The 25,860-nt window shown below is 34.7% G+C and overlaps 1 protein-coding gene, 1 long non-coding RNA gene and 1 pseudogene across 9 annotated transcripts in view; 1 reads left to right on the forward strand and 2 right to left on the reverse strand.

The window, feature by feature from the left end:
* The window catches only part of LOC111091160, a 129,640-nt gene that overhangs the window by 3,770 nt on the left and 100,010 nt on the right, over positions 1–25,860 (forward strand). The window lies entirely within an intron of this gene.
* The window catches only part of DPP10 (dipeptidyl peptidase like 10), a 1,276,525-nt gene continuing 1,254,683 nt past the window's right edge, over positions 4,019–25,860 (reverse strand). For 4 of the 5 annotated variants that reach the window (XM_038564993.1, XM_038564994.1, XM_038564995.1 and 1 more), the window contains 7 exons: positions 21,887–22,081; positions 20,996–21,050; positions 12,274–12,373; positions 11,981–12,039; positions 11,795–11,867; positions 7,743–7,816; positions 5,795–5,929 (listed from right to left, as the gene is read on the reverse strand). In XM_038564993.1, coding sequence (XP_038420921.1) covers positions 5,795–5,929; positions 7,743–7,816; positions 11,795–11,867; positions 11,981–12,039; positions 12,274–12,373; positions 20,996–21,050; positions 21,887–22,081 — 691 coding nt within the window. Of the gene's footprint in view, positions 5,930–7,742; positions 7,817–11,794; positions 11,868–11,980; positions 12,040–12,273; positions 12,374–20,995; positions 21,051–21,886; positions 22,082–25,860 lie in introns of all 5 variants that reach the window. The other variant, XM_038564992.1, reaches the window with a different exon arrangement.
* Positions 6,935–7,030, reverse strand: LOC119864539 (annotated as a pseudogene).

The following is a 25,860-nucleotide window of genomic DNA, read 5'->3' on the forward strand; positions in this document are numbered from 1 at the left end:
AAGGTGAACAGAGAAAATGTCAGCTAGGAAAGAGTATACCAACTCTTAGGAATAGAGGACAGAACAGATTTTGAGGGTCTTCTGGGAGTAAGACACCTTTAAACAAAAGGTCTGTGTAACCCCACTCCTCCTCACTGCTCAATGCCTTTAGCTGTATCTAGTGAAAATGCCTGTATTCAGGCTTTTACCACATTTGGTAGCATTTACCTCATTCTTCTGTGCCCCTTCTGGGCACCTATCTTACAGCCATTCTCCTTGTTCTTTGTTGCACCCTCACTAAGGAGATTGCAATTTCAGATGTGTGACTTCCCAGCCTGGCATACTCATCCATATGGGTTTGCAACCAAAGCCTGGACAAAGGATTCGAAAGGAATTCTGCTCAAGATTTCCGGAGAGAGTTACCTTTCCTGATAAAAACACAGTCACTCCCTTCCTGTCTATCCTGGGATATTGCTGTGAACGCACATACTGTCTGGGGCACTTGCAGTTATCTTGAAACTAATGAAAGGGCCAAATTATAAGCAGAGGCTAGAGAAGAGGGAAGAGACTGGGATTTGATTTCCTCACTGATCTGTTAAACTGCCCCTAGAGGCACCCAACTTCAGCTTCCTTGTGATCTGAGTAAAGAAAGGTTCTGGTCCTTTAAGCCAATGCTTCTCAAACTTTGCATACAAATGACTTGAGGATCTGTTGCCTTTAAGTTTGTCATTCAGGAGGGTCTGGGTGATGCCTGAGAGAGTCTGCATTTCTTTCTTTCTTTTAGTTTCTTTCTTTTAGTTTCTCATTCATTCATTCATTCATTCATTTGAAGAGCGGGGAGGGGGAGCACAAAAGCACAAGCAGGGTGAGGGAGAAGCAGACTCCTCACTGATCAGGGAGCTGGATGCAGGGCTTGATCTAGGATGAGCCAAAGGCAGCCACATAATGAACTGAGCCGCCCAGGCACCCCAAGACTCTATTTCTAACAAACCTCTGATTCCCAAATTGCCCACATACTGGGTCATAAGTATTTAAGCCACCTCTAAGTTAGTGTTGAATTACTTGAAATCAGATGCATACTAAGTGGCAACACTGAATAGTGAGGGGTTTGAAAATGTAATCCAATCTGAAGATAAGCATGATGAACTTTAAGAATTTACCGGCTAAAAAAATTCATAGATAGGATTATCAACATGTGAAGGCTTTGAGTTCATATGGTCTGTGTTCAAATCCTGGTTCTGTCATTTACAAGCAGTGTGACCCCTGGAAAATTGTTTAACCTCTCTGAATCTTGATCTCATCAGAGAACAATGTCTCACATGGTTGGTCTGAGCATTTGCTGATTATGTGACAAAAAGCCTAGATACTGAACATATGTGAGCTGTTCTTCTATTAATGATTTTGGACTTCTGTATTGTTAAGCTTCACTCATGCCAAAGATTACTTAGATAAAATGGTGCTAAGTCTGATAGACAACAGATTGTTTTAATCAGCCCAGAGGCTTTCCTTCTACCCAAGCTGCTGTATCAAAAGCCTTCCGTACTTGTTATCAGATTGTCTTAAACTTAATTGTAAGTCTAAACAAAAAATCAAAATTGTACTTTGATATGACCTCTTTTTTTTTTTTAATCTGCCTGTCTTTGATGAGAAAGGAGATTTTTTTTTAATCTCTCTTCCAAATTGCTGGAATTTTGCCAAATGAAATGACTGTCCTTAGTAGATTTGATCAGTGGTAAAAAAAAAAAAAAAATCTATTTCCTATAGTGATAGAAAAGTGGGAGGTAATTCAATTTTCCTAAGTCAGGTTGCAAGTATTATTGTGGATGCCAGTTAAGGCTCTAAATGTTGCAACGTGCTTTCTGGATTTTAATGTTTGAAGATTAGGTGGAGTTTTCATGCTCAAAAACCTGGGTGCTTTGATCAACACATTTTAAATGCCTGTTGGAATGATTTTGGGATGTTCCTGGCTTAATGTCAGAGCAAGGGATTTTACTAATGATATGCTAGGCATATAGACATTGTCTTCTAGGCAAAGGTTTCCATGGATGGGAATAATTCTTGCATATCTCCAATCTAAAATAAAGTGTATTTTAATATTACATAAGTCCTCTTGATGTCAGGGAATCCATGTAGCTTCAATTATGGCTACAGTGGAACACTAGCCTATCATTTACCTTTCAGTATATTTGCTATCCAATCATTCTCAAAAATATCTGAACTGTATATTTAAATAATCAAAATCCTTTCTTAGATGAAACCTCTCCTACTTCAAGAGTCCTTTAAAGCAGAATGGCTGAGAACAGGGGCTTCTCAGATGGCTAGAGCTAAGTTTTAGGCTACTCATTCATTAGTTATGTAAATGTGAACACTTTACATATTCCTCTGAGACTCCATTTTCCTATTTGTAAAAAAGGGTATCATTTTACATCAGGGGGTGTTGAGTAGTTTAATTTGACAATGAAAGTAGAGCACTTAGTACATGCTTGGTGTTTCATAAGCATCCAGGAAATTTTAGGTAAAAACAGCTTATTCTTAACTGAAAAGGAAGCACTTCATTATTCTGATTTTACTTGTTCATTCTATAGTATTCACAGTGGTAAAATCTTGTGGGCAGAAAGGTTTCCCCACAAAGGGCCTGTTGCATGTGTATTTTATGTCGAGAAACGATTCAAGGACCACACAGAACATATAGTCAACTGCTCCTGTCTTCCATTAACTGGACTTCAGTGTGGGTTATTAACATCCTCTTGTAGACTTGGAATGTTTAAATGATGTGTGTTGGTTCCAGTAGAGAGGTAACATGATGTCAGAGAATCCTCAGAACAGAAAGTAAAAGAGCGTGCAGCTGAGGGCTCAGGTTTTATTTATGCACTGCTGGTTGCTGTGCGATGTGAAGATGGTGAAAGCATTTGAGGAGCGACGCAAGAGGTATTTCATACATGATTCTTTATATAAGCTGTGTGCCCTCAGTGACCTTTGAACTTGAGAGCAATTCAGTCCTAGATTCTTCTGTTTCAGCGCCTACCATTTGAAGACAGCAGCTTCAATAATTCCCTGTATGGTAAAGACCAATGATCCAGTCACCTACCTCATCCTGGTAGAACTACAACTGGAATGTGCACAACCCTCAAAGGGAATTTCTATACTAAATATTCAATCAGAAAAGACTTTCTCAGGGTGAACTGAGACCCTTAAGTGTGTGTGTGTGTGTGTGTGTTTGGTTTTGAGACCCAGGTTTTGAAGAGCATCTTCTTTATTTCCCAGGAAACTCAGACAGATCCTATGGTCTCCCTAGTCTCTATCTGTTGAATTGGAGACTTCAATGGAGGCAATGAACATTAAAAAAAAAAAAAAAAGGAAACAACTCTTTCCTCTTTTAAAATAGTTTCAACAGGTTATGTGTTTATGGTTGCTTTGATACTGCTTACCTGTTTTATAGAATTTTTTGAGTTCTTTTTAAACTTTAAAGGGCAAATCACACTTGAAAAGCTTGCTACTGGGGTTCTAGGAAAACCTTAGAATGCACAAATCCATGTGAAATAGTTGGATTACAACCAAAGGCAAGTGTATAAAGGAGAAAGTTCAGTTACATGATTCCTTTAATAGCTGGTGTCTGTGTTGGTGACCATTCCCTTTTCTAAAGTGGCCCAGTGATTAAAACTCACAAGAATCATGGAGATGAAAAATGTCCACCTTCCTATTAAACAGTATGTCTTCATTTGAGGTCCATTTAGCCTTTAAGGTGAAAGTGGGTTCCAGACAAATGTCTTTCGCATTAGAAACTGTATTAAATTAATTGAAAAATAAACATTGATAATAGTAATAAAACAAGAGAAATGGTAAACAGTAAAAGGTAAATACTTTTAAAATGTTGCTCAAATAGACATTCAATAAAACCACATCTTTCAGACAACATAATTATTTGCATCATAAAAAACTCTAGTGGTTGAAATTTAAAATATTGATTAAAAAGCTTCAGTTGGACTTCAAATCAGCCTAAAAAGAAATTTCCATCTTAATAAAATAGGCAAAACTTTCCTTTTAAACATTAAACTTATTTTTTTAAAAATGTGTTTATTATTCTTGAAAAAAGACCTGATATGGGTCTCTCAGAAAAGTGAGCCTTTCCCATTTTAAACTGAATCCAGCAGAGCAATGAAGACACAATTCCAAAGCATCCAGAAGAAAAGTTGAATATCCAAAAAACAATATATATGCTTCCAAATACTCAGATTTTGGGGTTGATCCGTCAAGAAAATGGGAGTTACTGAACAGTTCTGTGACATTTTTAAGCTTCCTCCTGGTGTTCTCATGTCATGATAATCCAGTCTGTCCTGAGGAATTTGAGAGAAACCACAAAAACACGGTACACTGCCTAGCTTGATCTAAACTTCTAAGCTTGGTTACACTTTCAGACATCTTCTGGAAGATCACTTAAGTCACCAAAGTGATTTTAGTCACCAAATTTAATATTCTCATGACTTAAATTTGACTTCATACAGTCAAGTTTATTTTATACTCTCGGTTACTTACTACTGCAAGTCAATACAGCACAGGAATTAATGCATTTGTGCCTTCAACTCAAATTAAATAGGAAACACTGCTGTTTGTGAACTTTTTGGCTGATGAATAAAAAATATTTCATTTCTAATTCTCACCAGAAGGATTTAAATTAAACAGTAACAGATGAAGTGGGCAGGCATAGAATACTAAATAGGAACTGGCAAATGAAATAATCCAGCTCTTTGCTTTTACAATGAAAATGAGAATTGATTCTGCATTGAGAGAGAGAGAAGTAAAAGGACCAAGTGTTTAAAAAAAAAGCCTTCTCCCCCAAAAGAGCAAAATAGCACTCAGTGGCATTGCATTGTTAACAAAATTTCTTTATCAGAAACTATAATTTAATATTTAAGTATCTAATTTACATGTGACAAGGTATCATATTCAAAAAATTAAATTGCAACTAGAAAACTATTAACCACTAAAAACGATACCAAACACAACCCAAACATTTATAGGAAAGCAATAGCTAGAATCTGAACTGGAAAAAAGGTTTCATCATTTTTGGCTCATTAAACAAAGCATCCGTTATAGCCTGTAAAAGAGCATCTCTTCTAATTCATTAGAAGTTTATCCTTTGTAGCATGAATAACATGTTAAGATAGATTTATTGACTGTATATGCACACGTGTGTTGATTTAAAGATACTGTATCTACTGATAACTGGCTGAACTCTGGAAGGTGCTGAAATCCATATTTCTACAAGACCTTGGACCCATTTAATAATGTCTTTTTATAAACAAATTACATAAAATACTCTGTTTTTTATTAACTGAATATTTTCTTAAGCATAATAATAGACAAGGAATTGCACTTATTGTAAAGATACAGTGAAGTGTTAGGTTGCAGCTCAGCCATCAAAGATCAGGGATGTGATACTGGATAAGTGTGCATCATATGCAAAGATGATGGTGGCCACTGAAATTAAAATGAGAGCAACTAGTTACAGAACAAATTGGGGGTGGGGATAACAGAAGAAAACATGCACTACTTCTACTTTAATGCAAAACGAATTTCTCCCAGGAAACCAACCCTTTGACCTTCCTTACACAAAGAAACAGGTTCTGCACCCTTGGCAACACAGTAGACTTGGACATCTGTATGCAAATTCTAGTTCATTGTCTCTGAGTGTGCTGTTCCAGTGTCATCTCCTTCAGCTGCCCTTGAAATTCTAGAGCATGTACAATATTACAGTCTCTTGGTTAGGTTTCATTGAGCCTCAATATCCCCTTCAGTTCTATATAAATAGGGTCCATTATTCATCTTCTTCTGGTTCCTGTGGTAACACAGGGATTTCTTCCTTTAAACAATCACTGAAGAATCTGAGGATTGTGCTGTAGAGATGATACTTGCTCTTCTCAGATATGTTATGACCTTCATCTGGGTAGACCTAAGATATTGAGGGGGGAGGGAGATTTGAAGTTACCAAAGCAGATACTGTCCCTCTAGAATTCATTTGTTTAGTCCCAGTGGCAATAAAACTTTGGCAAGTAATCATCAGACCAACATCTAACCTAATATAACTCTGGAGTTTTTATGCCAAAGTTTCCACTCTTTTTAAAGTTACAACCCTTTGATTGTCAACAATTGAGACAAAATATAGTTTTTTTATGTATTTAAATTAGAGCTCATTGGTCAAAGAAAGTAGAGCTTTCTATGTTCATGTTGGCTAGAAAAGCATTAACACTCCGTTTCTTCCTGACTGTAGGGCCCTGACCTTCCTTTGCTGAGAGCTATTTTAGAAAACGGATTGTAAATTCTGTGTTTTGTATGTAAATCATCTTCCAGTTTTACAGTTTAGGAAATGCCTTTCTCAAGCACTGAAACACCATCTCTGTGAAATGTAAATATTAATGTAAATATTAAAAGGGATAGCAGCCCTCTCCCTGTGGGAGGGTAGAACCCTTGTTCCACGTTGTAAAACTACCTCCTGTCATAAACAGTGTACTTTTCCTTTTGGTAAAGTGAAGATGGCCTGTGAGTCCCTCCACCCCAGTTACTAAAAACTCTCCAGCCCTATGTTTCAACAGAGTTTAGTTTCTCTCCCCTATTGCAGTAGTCTTAAACAAAGCCTTCCTTGACTAACCTTGTCCCATATATTTTTTCTTTTTATCCTGTCCCTTCTAATATAAATGACAATACTTTTTCTAAAATCACAAATATAAATATTTGTCAATTCCTAGGTATAAAGTTTTTATTTCTTTATTTTTTTTCTTTTAATTTGTATTTTTTACTATTAATAAGACATCACTTTTACTGATTTTTTATTTTTTTATTTTTTATTTTTTTTTTGATTTTTTATTTTTAAAAAATTTTTTTAACTAGTTTAATCCCAGTTAATATACAGTGTTATATTAGTTTCAGATGCACAACACTAATTGAACAATTACATACAAAAAATATGGAACATTTCACAGATTTGAGTGTCATCCTTGCACAGGAGCCATGCTAATCTTCTGTTTCATTCCAATTTTAGTATATGTGTGAGAACCTGGGGATATAGTTTTTAAACAGTGCCTCAATGATCTAAGTAAAGCCTTCTGCTTCCTCACATTGTTTGTGGCCTGATCTGTCATCTATTTATCTCTAATCATTTTCTTTCATCATCCTAACCTTGGTACCTGGGCTTAACAGATATGTTGAACCACTTTTATTTCTTTCAAATGCTGAAAAATTAAAATTGCCTTTTTATTTTCCTCTCCTTTCTGTGACTCCTCCCTGAGTGAAAGTCCTCAAAGGTGTAAAGTCTGTTTACCCACCTATCACTGTGACCACTATGAAGCAAGTCTCTGGTACTATTCACTACATGTGGTTGGATGCGCAGATGTTAAGTGTTTTTCTCTCTCCTTTTTTCTCAAGATCTCCTCAAACTACTTTTTTCCCTACCTTTTATGATAATGGTAATAGAAAATGAGGAAAAAAAGGGACTAGAAGGGAAGTAGAACATGACTCCTTTAAAACAATTCATTATTAGCGATAGAAATAAAAGCCTGAGAAGAAAAAGACATTCTTGAAAGTTTTTGCAATTTACTTGTAAAGCCTGAGCTGATCTACCTTCTCAGCATAATTAGGAATCTTTGGTACCTAAAAATCACTGTTAAAAAACAATAGCATGGGGGATGGAACAGTACAGAAGCTGTATTCTGTATCTCACAACTGAAAAAGCAAGGTAGGAAACATAGTCTTGTGATAAAGTGACTTACCTGCATAGTATAATTCACTCCAGCTTTTATTAGATGTTTGATTAATTCTGCTGAATGCTGGAAATGGACTTTTGCTGCAAGAAATTAAATTCTATTACTTGATAGGAATGCATTTATTAGGATCAGAACTTTTTTATATCATTTTTTCAAGGAGATTAAGTATTATACTTTGCATACATTTCACATTTAAAAGACGGATACCTGTCATTAACTTTTGAAAATTGGTAAGATACATGCAGATAAAACTTCAAGTTTTACAAAAAAATATATACATTACAAAAAAAACAAACAGGAGCTACTAAGGCTTTACTTATAATACAGGATAGTCTTTAAGTTTTATTATTTCTAATTGTTCACAATACGTCATACAATTTTAATGCAGTGAATGCCTACCTTCATAGTTATATAGCAAACCATCTTTCTGTTCCTTTCTGAGGATCTACTGGGGCCCAGTCTCAGTTAGATACACTGTTTTCATTCATTCATTCATTCATTTATTCATTTATTTATTTATTTATTTATTTATTTATTATTTATTTATTTATTTTTCACTGTTTTCCTTTAAATTAGAAAAAACTATACCATGTTCAGAAATTAGAGTCTACATCTCATTAGCCAAGGGTTCAGTTTTTAATGTGGATCATATTGGTTTCTCCTGTTTCTTTCTAGCTTCCATCTCTGCCTGAACCTGATCCAAACCTCTGAAATATGCATCACGGTAGACCGGGGTTGTGTAGAACTGCCCTAAGTAGCTACGGATATTTGGATGATTCATTCAGATCTATTTGAACAGCAATTTGCTCATATGCTGCCTGGCTATTTATGCCTATACTTTGTGCATCTTCAAACTTCTGTAAATCACTCTTAAGCTAACTTTTTTTAAGTGTCTTTGTCAAACTAGGTCAGTCTTGACAATAGTTTCGGCTTCTTTGTCATTCTGATTCTATGATATTGGTTAATCTTATCACATAGAAGACAAAATATTCCAAAAGATCATTTAATCTTTTCAACATCTACCCAAGATCTTTCCAGCATCTTCCTATTACACTTAATGGGAGTATTACCAGGTACTTCTAAATGAGTTTGCAAATTGCTCAGTAAATGTAAGTTAGGAGAAATGCTGATAAATGGGGGCAATGACTAAAGTAAAATGTTATCGAAAAAGTCTGAAAAGGATTCCGTCATTTCTCTGCACAGATGCAGCTGAAAAGATTAATGTACAAAGGTACAGTTGGATATTTTTCTGTTTAGTTTCTGGTGTGAAGCCTGTTAATATTTTTCATTTGTCCATTTCCTAAAACAGAGACATTAAGGATCCTATTGTCTTAGTGAACTAATTTGCTAGTAGTTCCTGAGATTGATATTAATAATGGTAGTATTATAATGTGATTGAGCACCTATAATCTGCCAGGCCCATATGAGGTGTGTGGAGGTGTGTGCATGTATTTGTGTATGTCTCTGCTTTTCCTTTGAAGTGACCAATGCTGAACCCCTGCTTCCATTTTACCAGAGAGTGAAAAACTAGGTCTATGACGAAGTGAGATTGGAAGAACATGACTTACCTTAACAGCTGCAACATATTGACAGAGGAATTTGAATACCACTAATATATTCTAGGGTAATGGCCAGACCTGAAATAATTTAACCCCAAATTTATTCTTACAATTGAAGCTTAAGAGCACAATGAAAAAGAACCTTCATGCCAGATTCCAGTGCCCATTCCATGAATTAGCAGTTGTGTGATTTTTTGGCAAGTTATATAAATTCTGTAGTATTTATTTTCCCAGTCAGTTAAATAAGAGTAATAACACCTGCTGCACAATACTTCTGTGAAAAACAGCTAATATAACATTAAAATCTTTTGGCATGTTTTTGAAATATACTCAGCACTTAATTTCTTTTTGTTACTAGTAATATACATGTAAGATCTTAATACCTTAGGACAAAATTCTAATGTCGGTCAAAATGTTTGTCTTTATATATGTTTCATCCAACATGGGTATGGCATCATCTAAGTATTTTTTTTTTAATTTTATAATAGTTGTAGCTTTTCAAAAAATGTTGCAAAGGCAGTACAGGGAGTTCATGTAGATCCCTTACTCAGTTCCCCTTATAGTTCATATCTCACATTATCATGGTCCATTTGTTACAACTAAGAAACATTTAAATATGACTCCTTAACCTCTTCTGATCGAGGAGAAATTTTCAGACTTTTTTTGATAACCTTGACAGTTCTAATGAATTATGGGTTACAATGTTCCTCATTTGCATTTGTCTTATGTTTTTCTCATGGGAAGAGTGAGGTTATAGGTTTTTGGGAGAAGACCATAGAGAGAGGGAGTGTCATTCTCATAAAGTGATATTAAGGGTGCATACCATCAACATGACTTGTCACTGTTAATGTTAACCTTGACCACCTGGCTGAGATGGTATTTATTGTAAAAGTATTCTTTTTTTCCCTTTTCCATACAGTACTCTTTAGAAGCAAATTACAAAGAGCAACCCTTTCTGAAAGAGTAAGAAGAAAGATAAGCTTTGCCTCCATAAGGGAGTTATACCTACATAAATTTGGAATTCTACCTAAGAGTGGTTTTTGTCTCTTCTCCCCCATTTATTTACCCATTTAGTCAAATACACACGTGCGCACACACACACATATACAGTGCATCTAAACTCTAATCATGACCTGGCATGTTTTAAAGTTAAGTTAAAGAGCTGATACAACCTTTGCTATAAGACCTTTTTATTGGGATGCCTGGTGGCTCAGCGGTTGAGCAGCTGCCTTTGGCTCATGGTGTGATCCTGGGGTCTGGGACTGAGTCCCACATCAGGCTCCCCGCACGGAGCCTGCTTCTCCCTCTGCCTATGTTTGTCTGTCTGTCTGTTTCTCATGAATAAATAAATAAGTCTTTAAAAAAAAAGACCTTTTTAGTGATAGTCTCTGTAAAATGGGGTGAAACTACTGAGGCAGGACAAGATGGACCAACAAAAAGTAGTTCGATATTAGGAAATACTGTTTCAAGGCTTTGACTCTCTGCTCACTAGCCAAGATAGCCTTGGTTAAATCAGTTTCCTCCTTGAAATTGATTTTTCTCATCTGTGAATGGGGCTATAAATATGCATCCCTCTATTGTAAAGTATCACATATATATATATATATTTTTTTAAATTTTTTTTAAATTTATTTATGATAGGCACACAGTGAGAGAGAGAGGCAGAGACACAGGCAGAGGGAGAAGCAGGCTCCATGCACCGGGAGCCTGACGTGGGATTCGATCCCGCATCTCCAGGATCACGCCCTGGGCCAAAGGGCAGGCGCTAAACCGCTGCGCCACCCAGGGATCCCTATAATATATACTAATGTGATATATATATATATATTATATAATATATATAATTTATATATATAAAAACCCTTTGACCCCTAAACACTTCAAAGTGAATATATAAAATTATATTTATAACTAGTAATATCAATCACATCCATCTCCAATGTTTAAAGTGATGAAAAAAGGAGAAGTGATATAAATATGCATTTTAAAAAGTTTTTGTTTTAACTGTGAGTTATCCTATTAGAATTTTATCTCTGTGCTGGCATCTTTTTGCTGTCCTGATGTTTTCTCAGTTTGTTTAGATTTACAGTGTGCTGAATAACACCATAGTGGTAGTCAGTAGCCATATGTAGTTATTAGAATTTTAATTAATTACAATTAAACAATTTAAAATTCAGTTCCTGCTCATATTAAACACATTTCCAGTACTCAAGAGCCATATGTGGCTGGTGGTTAGTGTTCCACAGCACAAATACAGAACATCTCCATCATCCCAGAAAGTTTTATTGGATGGTGTTGCCATCGAGGCTCACAACTTCTTTCCTCTTAGTCGTCCTGACCTCCTCCTCCTTACTTTCTGTCGCATGTCAGATTTCTTGTGCCACTATCCTCTGCTATCTTCTTCAAAAAGTTTACAGGGCCTCTTGTCGAGTTCTTAGATGTAACCCCTTTGTTCAAGGTTAGAACCCATCAAACAGCAGCAGCAAATACAATACTTACTGTCAGCAGTCCCATGAATTATTAATATATTTTCTTCTTTGAAGCCGTGAATATTATGTAGCACACTGGATGCCTATAAAGGAAAGCATAAATATCTATATGTATGAATATAAATCTACCTATATTTGCAATTTAACTGAATTTTTAGAATATTCTCTTCTTTCTTCATTATTTTAAATGTGTTACCTGGTATGTACTTTCTTCCCTAGATGGCATACCAAGGTATCTTTCAGAGAATGCTGAGGCTGTGACCCAAGAAAACAGAAATTTAAGGATAAACTAAAAACCATTTGACTAGCATTATTTAATTTCTACATTTCATATTTAATTGCCATGCTCCAGTAAAACTGATTGAATCAGGGGGGTGATAAACAGCTGAAAACATCTCTGATAGCACATAATAAATGAGCTCAATTGAGTTCCTCGGATTTTCTTTTTTACAAATCAATATATTAAGTCAATCTATAGGAAGTACTCACCGTACAACTTCAAGTCTGTGATGGGTGCAATCACTGATCCACATTTAAAAAGCTTTTCATCTGATTTTAATATCATTGATGCAATATAGCCACCATATCCCTGGCAAAATTAAAAAAAATATATATATAGCGAGAGTATATCAGTTATCTTTAGAGGTATTTTTAGCTTTTGATCACTGTTTGGTAATATACATAACAGAATGTCTTATAATGTCGCAGATATGAGAAAAGAATACACGAAGATCACTTTGTATAAATGAAAATTTTGAATCTAAATTTTTATAAAACAATAAGTTTATGTAAAATATAAAATTAATTATATATTGCCAGTGTCCAGTGTTTGCTCTTTGATTTCATGTAGTATATCTGGGAACGACTCCAAATAACTCAAAGCTAGGGAAATATAGCACTTATTAAATCATATATCATTTCAACAAATCACACACACACACACAGATTTAGTGAAATATTTAATAATGATGGTTACGTAGAATTAGGAAAGTAGAATTAAATATTTGAACTCTTGTCATCGAGTGGTGCCTGGATAGCTCAGTCAGTTGAGCATCTGCCTTTGGCTTGGGTCATGAGCTCAGGGTCCTGAGATATTGCCCCACATCAGGCTCCCGCTCAGCAGGGAATCTGCTTCTCCCTCACCCTCTCCCTCTTACTCCTCCCCCCCCACCCCGTTCATGCTCTGTATCTCTCAAATGAATAAATATTAATATAAATAAGTAAAATCTATCATCGCAAATATAGATTCTGCTTTCAGTTCTATGCCTTTTTTTAAGATTTTGTTTATTCATGAGACAGAGAGAGGCAAAGACATAGTAGAGGGAGAAGCAGGCTTCACGCAGGGAACCCAATGTGGGACTCGATCCCAGGACTCTGGGATCACGCCCTGAGCTAAAGGCAGACACTCAACTGCTGAGCCACGCAGGCATCCCAAGTTCTACACTCCTAAATATTTGAAGGAAATGAGCTTGGTAAATAATCTTGCTAGTTACATGAGTTGGATTATTATTTAATTTTAAATATCCTCTTGCAGTTCCTTTGAACTAAGTTAATTATGAATATTTAAAAAAAAATAAAGATGTCCATTTTTCTTTTGTAGCCCATGATTTGACCAAGAAAATTCCAGAGGAGATTTTAACAGTTTAATAGATTTAGGTTAAGGTAATGACCTACTGAGTTATATATTCATTTTAGAAATTTTTTAGCTATGCTGTGGGCAGTATTCTTCATCTTGTTGGACATCAGAGTATCCTGGGAGTTATTTAAAAAAAAAAAAAACAAAAACAAAAACAATGATCCAGGCCTTAGCCTCAGCTATTCTGATGCAATTGGTTCATGATGAGGTCTACTTTTGAAAGATTACCAAGAAGAGTTTAGTGTAGTCCACTGTGACAGGAATCTGTTAGTCTCACTAAATTCTTGAGATGAGAAATACAAATTTCATTTATCTTATTTGGAACATTATTTAAATAGGATGATTAACATCAAAGTCCCAAATGCAAAGATTACTTAAGCATCTGAGAGAACCTATGTAAAGAGTAGCAAAATATGCCACTTTTGCCTATTGATTATTTTGAGCTGTAGAGCTTTGAAAAAGAACAAATGCAAGGAAAGGCTTTCTCTGAACTCCTCTTATCTGTCTAAAGACAGACCCTCTGAAAGGAACTGTTGTCATAAACCCTCTTCCTGGGAATTTCATCAATGAGGGAAGATTTATTCTTGTCACTAGAAATCCACAACACACCTAGAAAGACCATCATAAACTATCACTCTTCCCATCTCTTCCTCTAAGGGTCCATTCATCTTTCCTAACAACCATTCAGTCTCCTATCCTAAAAGGCCTACATCCTGCCCTTCTTTCCCTATGAAGGTGGTATTTAAGCTTGAATTCTAAGCCCACCTCAGAGAGTTACTCTCTTTTTCCTGAGTATGTCTCATGCATGTATGTCAATAAACTTCTGTTTTTCTCTTGAATCTTTTATTCAAGGGTTCTCAGATAAGAGCTCAGAAGAGTAGGGGGAAAATTCTTCTTTTTTTTGCATATGTCAATTTTGTGCTAGAATATTTAGCTAGTACCCAGAAGCTTGAGCAAAGCTTCTCCACCAATTGGGAAAAAGAGGGAAATAATATTATTATAACAGATAAGGTACCACAGAGTGTCTTTACTCCTATCTTTTGAAAGATACAAAAATACCCTTAGGGCAGTAAAATTCAGAAGTATTAAGCTTAAAAGTGTTAAGGCATCTAAAGAAAGAAGTGGAGGAGAAAAAAATAGTATCTCTCCTTCTGAGTTCTTGGCTGAGATGCCTATAATAAAAGATTATCAAGAGAAAAAAATAGTTTATTAACATGTGTACCTCACATACACACAGGAAATACCTAGTGATGCTGAATAATAACTCCTGGAGGTCGCCCAAGCCAGCACCCCAAAAACCATCTTTAGCCAAAGACAAAGAGGTTGGAGGGAGCTCAGTTATGGGAAGTTACCAGGAAAAGAACTATAAACAAGGGTAAGGTTTGTTAGGGGGTGAGGTGGATTTAAGTCTGCTTTGGAGTCAGTTCCTTCTCTATTAATAAGAGTTTCTTTCTTTTTTTTTTTTTTTTTTTAAAGATTGTATTTATTCATGAGAGAAGCAGAGACCTAGGTAGAGGGAGAAGCACGCTCCCTGTGGGGAGCCCAGTGACTCAATCCCAGGACCCTGGGATCATGACCTGAGCCAAAGGCAGACGCTTAACCACTGAGCCACCCAGGTGCCCCCTAATAAGAGTTTCTTATGATTTAGAGTCAACCTTCTCATCCCAGTATAAGGAGGGAGACACAAATGGAGATTTATTTTATAAATGTAAATGTCTCTTACAAAAGAGTAATTTCTATTCTGTTTCCAAAGCTTCTCCTGTGTCTTAAAATAATCAGCTCAAAATGATCCTTATGCCAAAGAGGCGTATTCTAGGATGGCATATTCTGCTCCCCTCCAGAAGTATGCAGGGGTGGGGTGAGTTCTGCAAAGTAAGTAAGTAGCTATTATAGAGCAAAAGTATAGAGAGCCTCTAAAGATTCTGTCCCTAAAGAGAGCTTTTCCAGTGTATTGTTTCTTGTTCTTGGTCATGAAGGTATGACCAAGGTGTTGAAGCCAAGAGGTTTCACACATTTCCCATGGGGCAACACTGTTCCCACAGTGAGAAATGGTCATCTCAGTCGGTAACTTTTCTGGTTCTAATTCCACAATAGAATTAGAACAAATTTGATTATGATTCAGTTGTTTATATAACCTATTTTGAAAGAATAGCTGAATATTTCAATCCACAGAACAACTATACATCACAATTTAATAATATAAATTAATACATTGGTATTATTTTTTTTTTTTTAATCCTGTTTCGTGTAAGTCTCAGTATGATTATCTCTAGGAACTAAGTAGAATGGTGTCTTCCAACAGAGGGGCAGATTCTAGGTCAATACTTGAGAATTCATTCATATCACTTGGAGATGTTGTTAAATGCATATTATTTTAATTCAGTAGATCCTGAGTGGGGCCCAAGATGTTGCATTTTTAACAAACTCCCAGGGGATGCCTAGGCTGCTGTTCCATGTTTTGAATAATAAGTTTTTACAGTATAATAATATAACAAATATACCTACCCAAACCTCTCCCTAGCTTCAACCAGCATTCCCCAAACTAGTGGAGATTTAAATATATATATCAACGCTCTCAAAAATAATTTAGTTGTGGAGAATGGGCTGTGGAGCTTTCCAAGTAATTCTAAGGTGAATCTAGGGTTGTAAATCAATCTAGGGTTGCTGCAAAGGAGTTGCATTTTACTGTTTTTTTTTTAATATGAAAATTTGAGAATTAAGCTAAATAGTTTTTAAGAGTTACTGATAGCAAATCTGTTAAATAAAATTCTCTCTATAGTATTCAAAAACCTAATCCAAAATGTTGCTTTAATTTATTTCAGCAAAATAATTTTTTTTAAGATTTTATTTATTTATTCATGAGAGACAGAATGAGAGAGAGAGAGGCAGAGACACAGGCAGAAGGAGAAGTAGGCTCCATGCATGAAGCCTGATATAGGACTTGATCCCAGGACTCCAGGATCATGCCCCAGGCCAAAGGCAGGCACTAAACCACTGAGCCACCCAGGGATCCCCAGCAAAATAATTTCTACTTTTAAAATAAAATCAATACTGGGAGGCATTAGAATAAATTGAATTTTAATTGCCCACCTTCCTCTGTACCATTTTATATTTGCTCACATAATGCAAGAGTAGATCATAAAAAAGTTCTAAGAAACTATATCCTGGAAAAGGGTAGGAATCGGATGTAAGTTCTAAGTCGACACAAGATGGTGATTTTAATTTTCAGAACAACTCTGGTCTATCCGGAAGATACCAGAAACTGTGGGTCATCATATTGACTTAGTTGGAGGGTGTTTTTTATTTGATAAGATCAAAAATAGTTAATGGAATAGGTTGTTCTGGTCAATTGTGCAATCATTTTATTGGTTTCTCAGTGGTCACATTTTTCCATTCATTGATATCAACTTTTCATTTGCATAGCATTTTAACTTTACTTATACAATTTTAACAAATTTATCTGTTAATTTTTTTTTATTCAGTGGACCTAAAGTATAGAAATGTTTCCTGAGAATTTTTTATCTTAAAAAAGATATACCCATGATGAAAGAAACTGAATCCAATAGATAGATGGATTTAGAGGAGCCGGGGGTAGTGTCTACAGTAACCATTTTACTGAGAAATTACATTTTCATGCATCTTGTATTTTGAGATAATCGTTAAGTGACTTTTTTGAGTACTCTGAGAGTTAATGAATACAGTCAAAAACACTGACAGAACTGGAGAAAAAAAGTTCTTCCTAGCCTTAGACTTAAGACTCTTTGTGAACCACATCACTTATGGCACACAATGAATTAATGTAAAATAAAAATACTCTATATATCTCACTAGTAACACTATTTATTGCATTATTTTACATTAAATCTTTTTGTTTATTGTAATCATATGCATTTTATCACAGTTCTTACCATCCTGTCTTGATTTTTGTCCTTCATACTACATATATTAATAGCTTCAAACCTTAGAAATGACTGCCACTATCAAGCCTTATGTCAATTGAGAATATATAAAAGTATAATAATTACCTCTTTAAGTCAAATTTTAACAAGCTTCCATATTAATGTTTGTACTTTTTTTTTTTTTTACATTTCTCATATATTGATGTTTCTTGACTTCTAAAATTTCATAGTCCTAGGTCACATGATTTCCTAGTGAAATCTTCCCTGTTATACAAATGGAAATTGCTATCTCTTCTTTAATCTTGGGCACCCAATCTTACTCTCTGGTTAATATTCCTGAATTGTTCTATTACTGACATTTTACATACTTTCCTAATTTTTAAAATTTGTTTTTTATTTCTTTCGTCACTAAACTAGGAATTCAAAAAACTTGTGTATATATGTGATTGCCATATGTCCAGCACTTTCAAAAGTGGTAGGCACATAGTAGACATTTGATAAATGTGGAATTAATTTTATTCCCTATTGATGTAGCCTGATAATCACAGCAATATCAGTTCTCCATATAATGTTTATGGGTTTTCAATTTTGCCATCTATTCTCAATTCATGTAATTATATTTTTTTTAATAAAAGAAAATTTTCTAGTTTTCTTTAACTTTTAGATATAATTACTTGATGGAATGAACATTAATATTATTATACATTATGTGGGATTAGGTTGAGGTCTGGGGATAACTATATGAAATTTTTAAAAAAAGTACTACCTATCAGTACTGGTGGGAAATACCTAAGGCAGTAATGCAAGGGATTTCATAACTCAAATGAAAGAAATACTGCTGAAAATTAATAAGGTAGACATTCAAGTCAGTAATTAGGAACAAATGGTTTAAACAGTAGAAGAAAAAAATAAGGATAGTAAGTGGAGAAATTAGTGAAATAGAAAAGACAAATTGAGAACAACTAAGCCAAAATATGGTTCATTAAAAGAGAGGCATGGGGGAGAGGGGTAGAAGAGAGACAAGCAGGGAGAACAAGAGCAATTAAGAGAAAATGTCCTAGCAAAGGCAAAAAGGGACTAATAAACCAAACTAGGAGTCAAATAGCACATTACCCCCACTAATGAAATGATTAAACATATAGCAATATATACTATGCTTCAAAAACATAAAAATATATGAAACGGAAAAAAAAAAATCTTTTAAAAGTTCTAAAACTGACTCCAAAAGAAATGGAAAACTCTTAGTATTCTTGTCTTGATTAAATAAATTTAACATTACATTTTTCCAACAAAGGAAACAAAGCCTCCTATAGCTTTATAATCTGATGCCAAAAAAAGCATGAATCATAACTCCCCAGCCTATTTTATGAGTTTTGGATAACTTAGTTTGATACTGAAATTAAATAAGTATATTTTAAGAAAACAAACTATGAGATCTATGAAGTCTTGATGCTAATGGCATTCCTTTTTTTTTTTTGATCAGAAAGCCACGTTCTAAACTATAATTCAGTCACAGATATTCATTTTAATTTATTTAATTGAAATGGAATATTTTTCCATTTAAAATAAATCTAATTACATTTTACTTGTTTATATCCTATATCAGTCTTTTGTATATTTAGATTACCAGAATCAGTTACCTGAGGCTCATCAGCCCCCTTATAAAATGATAAATACAGGATTTTGAACTTTTAAAACTGAGGCCTAGAACTTTATTTTCTCCTGGTTATGGACCAAAATCTGACTTTGTGGTTAACATGAAGGACTTTCTAAGGTCTGTGCCCATACTTCTCTCACTGTTTTACCTGTCATTCCTTTATGTGAGCCTTAATTATAGTCAGTTACTTTATTCATGTTCTTCAACTATGCTTTTCCTACTGACATTGGGCATTACATGAAAGCCTTCTTGCTCTCTGCTTGTTGAATGACTTTTACCATCCAGGTATTCTCCATGAGGTATTTTACAACCTTCTGAATCTAAATTTCCATAGTAATGAATATTTGTTTAGCTCATTTGATCATTTTAGACTTATTTGTGTGTGGATAGAGTCTTAAAATATATAAGCCCTAAGTCTATTGTAAATTATTATATATATCAGGACCATTAAAGAGTAAAATGTTCTCCACTAGATGCACTTTTTTATGTGTGTGGTAAGAAACGCTTTATATTTACTAAGGTAACCACTTTTAGGTGCACAGTTCAATAGTGTCAGATGTATTCACATTATTGTGAAACAGATCTCTAGAACTTATTCAGCTTGCAATTGTGAAGTTCTATTACCTATTAAGCAACAAGCTTTCCTTTTCCCCTCTCCCTGGGCAACCACCATTCCACTCTGTCTTCATAAACTTCACTACTCTAGATATCTTATGTAAGTGGGGTCACAGTTTGTCCCTCTGTGATGGGTCCACTTCTCTGAGCACAGGGTCTTCAAGGTTCATCCATACTATAGCTTTTGAGAAGACTTTGGTGTATGTACTTGTTAATTTGTCTAGCATTTCCATTTCTTTGGAATGATCACTTTCTTAGACATTTCCATTTTTTCATTAAAAATCTTTATTGTTTGGGCTTTAATCTATGTATTTGTACTTATGTCAGAGGAACATTGTATTGATCTCTTGAGTGTTACTGAGAACAAGAATAAAGCAAAGACATGGTGCACTGCAGGTCTCTGAAGTCAGGGGAGAATGGCAGTGATTTGTGATGATTTACATTTTATTCTTTTGTTAAATGTCTTTTCATATACTTACTTGTCAGTGAACACCACTAAAATTTATACCCCAGTAAAATGATCAGTTATTCCTGTCATGTATCTCTGGTTCATTTATGGATAGTAAAACATCTTTTATGTTTAAATCCATGCACACCAATAATTTTACTTGTTTCTAAACTAAAATAATACTAGATCTCCTTCCTTTCATCTTAGTATCCATTATAGTGTCTAGCCCAGTGATAGGGATAAACTAGCAGCCTAGTAAGTATCTATATGGCGTCTCTTTCCCTACTGTGAAAATGATGTTTAACCTGACATAAAAATTATTGCAATGAAATATATCATGCAGAAAACACTAAAGACAGAATTATGCATATTGGTCATCTTTCCATTTCTAAGCCCTGTCAGTCTTCCCTAAGGCTATGGTACTTGATCCTTTTATAGAGACCACCCTGCCACAGGACGGTTGTAGGACTGGCTCCCTTTTGTTATTTAGGTATCAGCCTAAATACCATTTAATCCATGGGATCTCACTTGACTGCTTAATCCAATAACACTGACCCTTTTTAGAGTTAACTTTTGTCCACCTATTTTTTTATTTTTCTTTTAAGACTTATATGAAACTATGTTTTTCATTTATGTGTTTGTTTCTCCTTTCTAAAAGATAAGCTTTATGAAAACCTATTTTTTTGTTATTCATTATTGCTCTACTTCTAATACCAGGACCAATTAGATAATAAATAGTTGCTGGATTAATAAGTGACTGATGTACACATTATTAATTATAATATTACATTTTAAAGAATAGTACAGAGAGATTATAGTAAAATGAAGAAACTAGGCACAAATACAAACACATAATACAAGTTGTGTGTGTATATATATATGTACTTTATATACATAAAAAATACATAGAAACATTTCTTTTTCTTTTTTTTTTTTGAGACAACATTTCTATTTACCTTTCCAAAAATGCTTAATCTTTTGGAGTCAATGTATGGCTGTTTCAGTAAAAATCTGCAAGGAGAAAAATAACACTTATATTTTGAGTCAAATGCACATGGGAATTCATTCTTGGCACTCACACACATGCACACAAAGAAAACCAGACTTCCAACTAGAAATACTTTAGTGATTGGAGTTCTATTTATGTTGAAGGATCATATATTCCAAAACCTTGCTACTCAAAGTGATGGTCCAGTTGTTTGGATATCACCTGGCAGGTTGATACAAATGCAGAACTTGGGGCTCCATTTCAGACCTACTGACCTACATTTTGACAAATCCTAGTCAATTTCTGTGTATTGTTTTGAAGAACCTACTCGATTTTTTGGTCACTCATGCCACCGTGGGAATGGTATCTGTGAAGTTCAAGAATTGTAGTTAACTGGGAAGTAATAGACACTGTAGATTATTGTAAATAAATAATAGAGTGGTTTAATTAAGGTCTCTCCCATTTTTTAGGGTGGGAGGGGCAGAGAGAGAAGGAGAGGGAGTGAATCTTAAGCATACTTTAGGCCCAGCACGGAGGCCAATGCAGGGCTCGACTCCATGTCCCTGAAATCATGACCTGAACTGAAATCAAGAGTTGGATGCTTAACTGACTGAAATACCCAGACACCCCAAGGTCTCTCCCACTTTCATAAATTCAAAATAAATTTTCATTCTGGGGGTAGATATATGATAATTATTTTATATGGTGCTAAGAGTGAAAAATACTTGAAAAAATGATATAGTCTTTATGACTTAGAACTTTCCATTCAGTAAAGTAAAAATTTCTGAATTAGTATTAATGTATCATATACCTAGCTTCTGTCATTATAGGAAAAACAGGAAAATGTGCACCCACTTACTTCACAGCTGCTATTTGGTCCTTTACTTCCACTGAACCTAACCTTCGATGAATCTCCTGCAAAATTTTCAGGCCCTGGAATCCACTTCCTCTGCCATCAAATCGTGCCGTGATGACATTATCTGTGTCAACAAGTACTGAATCCCAGTCAATATGGAACTTATCTGTAACCAGCTGGCCTCCTGGTTCTTCATCCCTGTAAATACCAACACATTGGACCAAAACATGAGGCAAAACAATTGGCAATGTGGTAGAAATTTTAACTTTCACACTTAATATTTAAAAATTTTGGAAAAGACCTATGTGGGTTATTAAAATATCTGTTAATCCTTCATAATAAACCTGAAAATATAATGCTATTTTCCTTTGTAAAATTTCAAATGAAAAGTTCTCTAATGGGCTGAAAAAATGAAAAAAAAAAAAAAAAGATTTGAAGATGTTCTAAGAGATTATTTTAACCATTTTTTCAACTGAGAGAACTGAAGAAACATACATTCACTTTTCATAGGCATTTCCAAAGAATGATAATCAAGTTGACATACTGGACCACTTTATTGAATTTCTTCCAGACATTGTGTTTTAGAAATATCTTGCAGATGGTATGCAATGCCTAAAGGATCTGATAGAGATCAGAACCAGTTATGGAGACTTAATAATTGTTTAACAAGCATTAAAAAAGGCAACAGACCCAAAATGAAGTGTCTTTTATAAAATTCCTCCAAAACTTAATACCTAACCTAATTGCAATGTCATCCTCTCCCATGAGTGGAATTTTAAACCAATCGCTTTGAAATTTCCTGATCTGTACTAGTAAGGTAATCTACATGTTAAGACCCCCTCCCTCTCCCAGCCCCCAACTTCCCCCTTAAGGGAAAGTGACCTGGGCTGAAACAATCTTTTGTTTTCTTTTGCTAAAAGCCTTCTGTTCCATCCCATTTCTGCCTATAAAATCTTTCCATTTTTTACAAGTCCATGGAACTTCTATTTGCTGAATGGGATGCTGTCCAAATCACGAATCATTGAATAAAGTTAATTAGATATTTATATTACTCAGTTGAATTTTGTTTCTTAACACAAGGAATGAAAAGTCCTAAAGAATTTCTGACACCAAAGAAAATACATTAATATTCCCTGAATTTTTTTTTGTTTTTTGTTATTTGTTTTTTTTTTTTTTTTTGTGATGGTATTCTCACTAAAGAGAATTTAAGCATATATTGAGGAAAAATTACTTTGCATCACCAAAGTTAGCAAAAAAAAAAAAAAAGAAAAAGGAAAGAGAGATGCATATATTTGAAAAATTTGAAAGCTAGAAGTAAAAAAGGACACACAGGTTATAAAGCATGGACTTTGTCTCTCAAAGGATAGGGTATACAATCTTAAAAAGTCAAATTACAGTGGTACAATGGTATCCTCTTTTCTAGAATATAAAAATGCTAAGACAACAGCCTCTCATAAAATCAGATTTAGATCCAAACCTAGACATAGTTCAAACATGCATTTATTTGTCCTTGTGATAGATTTAAAGATCATCGAGCATGCAAGGTTCTGAGAAAATCTCTAGTTTTATTTGAGCTGCATACCAGAAATCTTCACCCTATTTACTCTCCTGTAAAGACACCAAATTCCCTTGGCTGCATTATGTAAATGTGTTGCTGAGAAGCACCAGTACATGCCAATACACAAAATAATCCTCATCAACGGGCTTTTAACATTATCAGATTTGCTAAAGAAAATAACTTCTAGGCAGCAAATAGAACTGAACAGATACAGAGGCTGTGTGAAACCCTTGAGTTAGGTAAAGGAGGAGGCAGGGAATGGGACAAAATATAGGACAACTAAAATTTACTGGATGCTGTTATTGGCTATGTTTTGTCTTTCAAAATCCATATGTTGAATCTCTAGTGCCTACTGCCTCAGAATGTGACTGTTTGGAGATAATGCCTTCCCAGTGGTCAGTTGAAATGAAGACATTAGGGTAGGCTGTGACCCATCTGACTGGTGTCCTTACAAGAGAAAATTGGGATACAACAGAGATCTTAAAGACCTGAACCATGCAGAAGAAAGATCCTGTGAAGAGGCAGCAAGAAGGAAATGAGCTGCAAGCCAAGGAGAGAGGTCTCAGAAGAAAAACACACCTACTGACACCTTGCTCTTAGACTTCTATTCTCCAGAACTGTGAGAAGATACATTTCTATTGTTTATGATAACCAACCCTGGTAAGCTAATACCAATGTCTTTTGTAGCTTAAGTACTTAAGATCTATTATTTTATTTACTCTTCACTACCTAGATTTATGTAACCTTTCTGGGGAATAAGTTGTCTTTTGTGTGGCTTATGAGTGTATTATTATTCCTGTACTATAAGTACACTGTGCCATCAAAGTGTCTTAGTCATGATCTCCCCCCATCCTCTAAATCACACAATTAATGGTGACCCCATGATCCAAATCTAAATCTGTATTGTCCTTCTGTGGTGTCTGTGATCTTTAGCTCTTGTAATTTTATTTTTTAATTTTAATTTTTTAGTTTTTGCAACATTACCTTTTTACCAGATTATTGCAAATTGTTACTACACATATGCACGTGCTTGTGCCTAGAATTCTAATCGCCTATTTCAGAACGAAGTGTGGAGTTGCTATTTTTTCCAGATTCACAGGTGACACTGATACAACTTGTCTGTCATTTGAGAAATATCATGAATCATTATGCCTGGCACATTATGCCTGAACACTGAAAATTCTGTTGAACTAATTCTTTTCAGGAAAAGTAGACTCATGTGAGGTTTAAAATGGAAGGACCTTTAAAAGCCTTTAGTTTATATAAAGATACTATATTTTGAAGCTTGGGGGATTTATTGCAAATATTAGAGAGTAAAACATGATCCACAGGGAATAGGTTATAATGATTAACTTCAGTTTTTAAGCTGAATAAAAATATGGCTATCTGAGTCACAGCTTTCCTCTGAACATGGATAGGCAAGACATTAAAACTCCAAGATTCAGTTTCCTTATCTTTAATGATGGCAAGATAGTCTTGTTTTCCTCAGCTTTGCATGCATTAAGTGACATAATATATTTGAAAATACTTTGTGAATTATAGTAAGCAATTTAAGACAGTTATTAAATTCATGAAACAATAGAAACTGTCACTATTCTTTTGTTTGTAGCCAGTGTTGCTTATTTTGAGCATATTTCCTTGCAGTTAGAAATGGAGAACTGAAGAAAAGCCTTGGACCAGTTGTCCAGAAATTAAACTGGGCAGTGTCTATGGATAAATGTATTGTCATGTCATATGAGATATTATGTCAGATGGACTTCTAATATAAAAAAAGTGTAATCCACAGATCCTTTGGAGTGATTATTAGAGTGTTGTCCATTATTAAGGCAGAATGTTCTAGCATAACACTGGTAGCAGCTCTAAGGTAACATTATAAAATGTTTTGTTGATGTAGAAGATATAATTTTCCAATGAACTTATTGTTCACAGCTATTTAATGAGTTCAAAGCTGAATTAAGTGTAGACAAAATGTTAATAATTCACAGATATTTTATGACATTTTAAAAATACAGTTTAAAAGCATGTCTTTCAAGCTTAATGATTAATAAATAGTTGTAGATTTTTAAAAACAAAAGCCTTCAATCTCTTACTAAGGCTTGCAAAACCCAGAGAAAACATAGAATTCTACACCTTTGGTATTTTCTCTAAAGGGCCATTTTTAACTTTTTAACCTGTCTTTACAAGTTTTCAGTGTTAGAATACACAATGATATCAGTGCATTACCAGCCAATGACTTTAACACATTTTTCCATCTAGTTGGGTTTGTTGTTCTATTTTGGTGCACGCTACAGTCATATCTATTTTAAGATGAGTTATGAAAGAATATGAATTGGTTATGTAGAATTGGCAAGCTTCAATTTATTTGATTCCTCTTTGACATTCTGAATGTCATCTTCATCTCTTAAAGCTCTAAGCGTTT

This window comes from Canis lupus, chromosome 19, assembly GCF_011100685.1.
Source record: "Canis lupus familiaris isolate Mischka breed German Shepherd chromosome 19, alternate assembly UU_Cfam_GSD_1.0, whole genome shotgun sequence".
Taxonomy (NCBI): Eukaryota; Metazoa; Chordata; class Mammalia; order Carnivora; family Canidae; genus Canis; species Canis lupus.